The 7287-nt window shown below is 40.5% G+C and overlaps 1 protein-coding gene across 2 annotated transcripts in view; it reads right to left on the minus strand.

Annotated features, from left to right (window-relative positions):
* Positions 1-1437: 1437 nt before the first annotated feature.
* The window catches only part of LOC106516883 (neurturin), a 14920-nt gene continuing 9070 nt past the window's right edge, over positions 1438-7287 (minus strand). For both annotated transcript variants that reach the window (XM_014007449.1, XM_014007450.1), the window contains 2 exons: positions 5794-6067; positions 1438-4235 (listed from right to left, as the gene is read on the minus strand). In XM_014007449.1, coding sequence (XP_013862903.1) covers positions 3802-4235; positions 5794-6040 — 681 coding nt within the window. In that variant the 5' untranslated portion in view covers positions 6041-6067 and the 3' untranslated portion in view covers positions 1438-3801. The remainder of the gene's footprint in view (positions 4236-5793; positions 6068-7287) is intronic.

A 7287-nucleotide genomic window follows, 5' to 3' on the forward strand; every position in this document is an offset into this window, starting at 1 on the left:
CTTGGGTTGTTACCGACATCTGGTGAAAATTTCATGTCATTAGCACCTCTAGTAATATATTTACTGAGAAAAATGTTGACGTGTTCAATACTTGTTTTGCTTGCTGTAAATTGGAAATGCAACACTTTGGTCTGAATTCCTCTTTATTGTAACTCCACAAGCCCATTTTCACCCCTTTTCTGAAGTGTGTCTCAGATCAACTCGTTTTGATGCTGTCTCTTCAAATCCAAACGAGTTGCTTCACACCCTGCCCCCTGCAGCTATCAGAGCGGTCTATTCTACCATTCTAGTTCAATAGAGGTTCCGACTATATAACGGCACAGACAGATAAAAATATCTATGCAGCACCTAGAGTAGGGCTGCACAATATATCAAAAATTTATAGTCATCGCGATAATAGCCTGTGCAATATGCATATCGCAATAACTGCGTAAATTGCAATAAATGGTTGACTCAAAAGTTTGCATTTATGCATTTTGTCATTCAGATGGAAGCTTGAAGTATTTCACCAATCAAATGGAGCCCTTCATGTATTTGGTCAAATGGATAGGTCTTTTCAGTTAAAAAAAATATCAGGCTGGAATGGAAATCATTATTTTTTTAAAGGTTTTTTTTGTCTTTGAACCCAGAGTAGAAAGATCTCTGCATGTGTAGTTTTCATTTATCGCAAGTCATATCATCATTGCATTATTAAGCACTGTTATGGCACATCGCAGGTTTTCATAATATCCTGCAGCCCTAACCTAGAGTGACTAAATTCAAATTTTCTGCACTCTTAGAGACAAGGAGTGCACAACAAAATGTATTTAACAGCTAAAAAAATGTGGATTTTCATGATCTGTTCCCTTCAAGGGCTATTTCTGGCAGCAGGAGTTAATACAACAGCAACAAATTCACTGTCATTGGTTCATGTGATTAGTTTTTCTTATTAAACTGAAGTTTTTTGTAGAAAGGTAAGGGTTTGAGTTCTTGAACACCTTAGTTGAATCCTTTTCACACTTGGTTTAGATATTCTTATGAGATTTGTTGACACAATTACAACCACATTTTTGAGCACTGAGATAAAGATTTTCTGGTCTGTTGCAGATTCCTGATGACAGTCCACATCCCCGAGAGGGCTGATTGTTACGCAACCGGGCCGGCCTCTCGTGGTTTGAGCCTCTGCCACCAGTGTTGTTGGCAGGGTTGGCTGCTGACACGGCTGTGGAAAACAAACGATTTCTGAAAGTGAATCTTACGGGATGATTTAGTGGCATGACGGCGCTGCCCTGCTTTGAATCTGCTTCATGGTTTATTTACTGAAATCTGAACTCCAGCGGCAACTCAAGCTCGACTTTCAGCCCAGATACCAGCTTCTTGTTGCGCATGACGTCACTTTTTATTAGAGCTTCTTTATTGCTCGTTTTGAAACACCTGAACACTCACAAAAGACGAAGCTCCACACCTCTGAAAGGATATTTATTCAGCAGTCAGTATAGAGTGTTAGATAAAACATTTTTTGGCACAGTTGCTTGATGATAAAAAGCTGTCCCGTTTACGTGTAGTAATCTAAATAAATATGAAAATCTATAATTTATTTCCCAAATAAATACAATATAAACTACGTACAACAAAGATGCACTGCATCCGCACCCCTCTTTTCCTTCTCAAGAAAAATAAAACAACACAAATATATGTACAATTAGCTGGACGTCAGGCAGTTACAGTTAAGTTCAAACCAAAAACAGGACGAGTGAGGGTGTAAAAGATGCTTCATGATTCATGTCAACAGCTTATGAGTCTCCTGAAAGTCTACCAGGCAACACAACACAGAGGCATGTTCGGGGCCAGTCGAGAGGCTGCACTGTGGGGTTATGGGTAAGAAAACCTTTTACAGATGGGTTCAAACGCAACCTCGGATCCAAGCGCCTACTTCAGAGGGGGAAAAAAAGAAAACATGCCACTACTTTTCACCAGAGCCATTCCTCTCTTCTCCACTCCGTTTTGCAATCAGCTGAAAACCCGACGTGAGAATAAACTTTCACAAATTACACTCAGAGAAGCACCTGGAATGCGAGACGAGTGATGTTTATGATGGGGACTTTGTAAAATCGTCGCCTGTTGACTTGATCTGGTGTGTTTTTGGCAAATTCTGGAGGAAAAATAATTCCAGATGGGGGTGATTATAAGCTGGAGTTATTTAAGGAAGGTACAAAAAAAAGGAAGAAGAGAGTGTTGCATGGAAAATATATGGGGACATTTTCTCTTAATCTTATAAATTACTCAAAAAATAATCAATGCAATGCAGTTATTTAAGACGGGTGTTTTACCTGAAGCATACATGTCAACCCCTTAGGATGTTTACCTCTACTGACCTCCAAAAATCTGTCATTTTGACAAAATATCCATAGTACTCTGACATAGTAGAAGCTGGATGAAGTCAGAGACTTGACTCAAGCTTTGATTTTGTGACATGACACTGTTGCTGCAGAGCGGTCGGGAGGTAGTTAAATTTATTTGTTTATTTTCATCCTACAGGCTCAGAGACCATGTGAAGCTGAGTTTTTGAAAAAAATCTATGAGATTTGAAACAAAAAAATCAATGAGGTTTCTCCAGACGTCCATAAACCTGCAAAATGGTAGCCTGGTAAAAACGAGCCTCTTGTTCTATGCTTTGTTCAGACAGAGGGTCTGGACTCTCAGCTGAAGGCATGGAATCTGCTGAAGTTTGAAACGGATGGATCTGATTTTACCCAAATATGTTAGGCCGTGACGTATGTAGTGCGCCAACTTGACCGTGATGGAAGCTAAGCTAAGAAGTTAACCAGAAATTGCGTGCTCTGTAAACAACCATCCCCCACTGTGAAGAGAGAAGTACCGAGAGGAACGAGATGGCTAAATGAGGGCTGCAAGGTATGGCTTCATTCACTTCCTCCGCTGCCATTGCTAAACTACAGGCAGACTAAAACAGCACAGAAAAATCATCATCATTCACAACTTCTTCTGTCCGCTGATTGGCCCCGTTGAAATTCTACTGGAGAAATCTCTATGGGAGAAATCCAAGACAGAGCAGAGAAGGGAGATTAGAGTCGAGCGGAGCTGCCTAGGAAGGCAATGGGCAGGCTAGCAAAATGAGGGAAAATCTACGTAATTTACAGACCATCTGTATGAGTTGACATGTATGCCTATCAACACTTCTGCTCTTCTTTTATGTTTCTAATAATATTGGAGTCAAAAATAAATAATATTAATGCATATAAGCAGGTAAACATGACATAAAAATACCCAGAAGAAGCAACATTTTCCAAATTTTAAACTCAACATGCTTCCTGGGCACATTTCATATTTGAAGTTAATTTGACTCGTTTGCCATTTTCGTCGCGATGACTTGGTAAACCATGGGATTTGGAGAAAAGATTGGATGAGGTGCGGTAACGGCGATGATCTGGTCCACCCTGGCTCATTGTTGCGTACAGCTACCAAAAACCACACAAACAATATGCTGCTAAATTGTTGTTACGCCATCATTTACAGTGTTACTACACAGATAGAAAAGATAAAAACTTTGTTGTCATTGGAGCAATTTTCATTTTCTTTTCCATTTCACGTGGAATCCAAACACAGAAATGTTTCTGTGATTTGCCTCCAGCTGACGGTGACAGACGCCCAAACGTTAAAGTCCGTGTGTCCCAGGAGGTTCCTGTTTCCTCCTCTTCTCGTGGACATTATAATCCATTGCTCGTCTTTTAACAATGTCCATGTTTGACCCCTCAGACAGAAGCTTGGAGCAGCGTGACGAAGTTTGAAGTCCATTCATTTGGGTCATACACACCCACATTTCTTTGCAGAGATATTACGTAACGTGTGAAACCCGTTGTGTTCTACGAAGAACGAAATGCCCTCGAGTGCGGTCGGGCGGCAGCAGGGCATGCTGCTGACTTTCTTCCGGCGACTTTTCTTCGTAGAGTTCTTCCCAAATATCTTACCCATGGCGAGGTCATAGTTCTGCCGGTGGGCGTCACATTTGCCGCTGCAGTATTGCAGTATTACTGTCTCGTCACTCTTGTGGCCAAGATCCAGCTCAGTCACAGTCAGCTCCAGCCTCCTCAGAGAACAGGGCTTAGATTTGTGGGCTCTTTTAGTCCTTCTGGACTTGTTGTCCCCGAAGGTATGGTCCCTCTTTCGCTTCCTTTCAATTAAAGTACCAAGCATTTGCTGAAGCTCACCCTCCGTGAAGCTCTGGAACATGGCAGAGACTGAAAGAGGGCAGAAAAGATCAACAGAATCATTATTGACAAGTGACAGAGCGACAGATCAGCAGGTTTCCTGGTGATTTAGAGATTAGCGTTCACAAAATTCAGGAGAAGAGATGGCTGAGAGTGATAGTTGGCGCAACCATTGATCTATATTACTGGATTGGACATTGCCTATAGCCGCTATAGCTAGCGATGCACCGTCATAGGAGCCATTGCTATGCATTGATTCATGTCAACAAAACAGTAGGGTTTCAATGCGGGATGGGCGTCAATCTGTCATAAAAATATTCACAGCACCCTCATTTCTTATCCGATTTCTATGAAAAATGGCTTAAATTAAAACTGAGAACATTGCCGATGTTGTGATATGTAAAAAATATGTATTTGCTCAAGAGATAAATCTATAAGCAGTCTGGGAACTTTTCATTATAGGTTTTTGCTAATGTATTTACAGTAGAAGCCCCTTTCCGTCACATAAAACTAAGAGTCATGTGTGTCATATATAAATAATTCTAATTTTGCATTTGTTTCCTGGTTCTTCATTCGCACTGAAGTGACTAAAGACAAATTCCTCCAGCTGATCATAAAATAAATTTGGTCGGCCCCTCCACCACTTAGCTTATGAAATGTACGGTAGAGGAAAAAAAAGATAAGGAGTTTTTTACTCTGATATATAATCACAAACAGGATATACTATGTGCTGACTGGACATAACATCAGTACCAGTAATATCTACACAGTTCAGCCTGGTAGTAGTAAAGGTAATTTTACTGTTGTCCATTATATTTACCTCTCACAATGTTATCCTAACATAATAACAATACTAATGAAAAATAAAATAATTTGCTGGAACAGGAAATTTGTCTTTTCGTTGCTTTACCCGACAAGGTTGTCAAAATCAAGCTAGCATAACTGACCTACTTTCCGCATCTCCGACATTTTTTAAAATAAAAAATATTTTAATGACCTGTAAAATGTGATAACCTTGATCTTCTTGTGGTGTTGACAATTTCTGGCAAAATATTGCATCCCTTTTTAATATTCCTTGCATGACTGTCTACTGCATCCCCTTTTTACCACCATTCATGGATGTTCCTGAGTCAAAACTCAATGCATAGCAATGGCACCTGTGCGGCACACGATAAGTCACGTGATGTCCAATCTAGTAATATAGATCAATGGTCACGACAATGGAAGCCGTGAGCAAACAGCAGAACAAAAGTTTATTTTTTCAACATCTAGGTGACTGTAAAGCGCTCTTAATGCCACCGGTTTGACAGAAAGCATCTGATACCACAGAAGTAATTTAGTTGATGAGTTCTGGGGAACAAGGAGGAAAGAAAAAGCTACACGTCCTCCACTTTGAGAGATGATAGCGCCCCTATGGAGAGTCAGTGACCTATGAGGTGTTAATTGACTGAAAGTTGTTGTAAGACATTAAAGCCTGCTTTATAAACAACAGAGGCAGGTTCTTAAGTGTTCTGTGTGAACCCTGCGAAATCTTTCCCATGACACCGTATCTCTAAACAGACATGGAAGGAAGAACAGTTTATCTTACAGTCTGAGAGGAGGAAGTTCACGTTGTTGCCTGTGGAGCGGATCTTCCGATGAAGACCTCCCGTCGGCTCGCTGGGTTCCTTCGAAGAAGCTGTGGATGGGAACTCTGACGACGAGGACGGTCTTGATGAGGGATGTTTTGTTTTCAGCTTGATCTGTCGGATGGTGGCCATGTTTCTAATGAGGACGGTGGACAGGGCTGCAGCGCAGAGCACGAAGGCAAAAGTAGCACCTTTCCATAACTTCATCTTAGAACGTGGGGGAGCATTGAAACTCTGTGAAGACAAGAGGCATAAAAAAAGCACAATTATTAGACGTCTTTGTTCAGCAGTCATCTGCTCAACTTGCTGATAAAACATTATCGGGAAGAAATATCTATACATATGGTTAAAATCCCACCATCTGACAAGCTAAAGGCTAGTCAGAGAGGGGTCAAAAGCAAATTTCTGCAGTTTATAAAAAAGCCTGGATTTGAGATCTCCCTGTGAGTCAGGAAACACTATGTTAGGGAGAGCTGAGGCGATTTTAAATAACCTAAAATATTAGTGACATATCCTCTGAAACTTAAAAAATGTATTCATGAATGGACAAATGAAATAGAAAAGTTTTTAAAACATTCCTTAAACCCTCATTAACTCTTTGAAAAGCGACAGTTTAGTTTTTAAGTCTCTGCCGCGGCTCTTTGGTGCGTCAGAAGCTCAAAAATTCAGAAACCACTGGTATGAACTTCTAAAGCAGCAGCTAGCTGTTAGAACTTCCCATGCAGCCCGGGGCACTTCCTGTACGAATACCAGCATATTTCTGCCACAGTGAGTTCATCGTGTGAAAGTGACGGCGGCATAAAGGTTTATAAAAGGACGTTTGGATGAGCTAATACAAAACTTTGGGGGGGTTTCTGTGTTTTTTTTTTAAAGCGGCAGCAATCTTGGTCATGGGAAGTTTGGGTGCTGTGGGTGCCGCAGCACCTCCTGATGGTGCCAGACAACATGAATGTGAATTTACGAAAAATAATTAACTAAAACAGATTGTTGTTAGTGCTTACAAACATGTCAAGTTGTATGGATTGCCCCTAATTTACACAGATTTCGCCCCATTTTGCATGAAGACAGACATGTAGGGCAATCGTACAGATTTTATCAAAAACTTTACATCAAATTTATTTAAGTGTCAGAGCAGGAAGGCTGTAGGAATAAATTTATCATCTTCTTGTCTTCACCCAAGTTCTGCTCCAACCCACCCTGCACACCTTTATATCACATATGTACAAAAATTACAGATTTCTGAGGGTCAAGTTACAGGTAATCGTCAAATGTTTGAATATTATTGAGTTTTGTAAATCTGGTTAATAAGCCAGAAGTGTTTTTGTTGATCTGTGAGCTTAAAACCCACAAAAGATGTGGGCAAATACTACGTCATGATTGCAGCTTTATCGATATTGTCTTTTCAAAATATGTAGTATATATTTACACACACACACACACACACACACACACAC

The sequence above is a fragment of the Austrofundulus limnaeus genome, unplaced genomic scaffold, assembly GCF_001266775.1.
Source record: "Austrofundulus limnaeus strain Quisiro unplaced genomic scaffold, Austrofundulus_limnaeus-1.0 Scaffold42, whole genome shotgun sequence".
In the NCBI taxonomy this organism is placed as follows: Eukaryota; Metazoa; Chordata; class Actinopteri; order Cyprinodontiformes; family Rivulidae; genus Austrofundulus; species Austrofundulus limnaeus.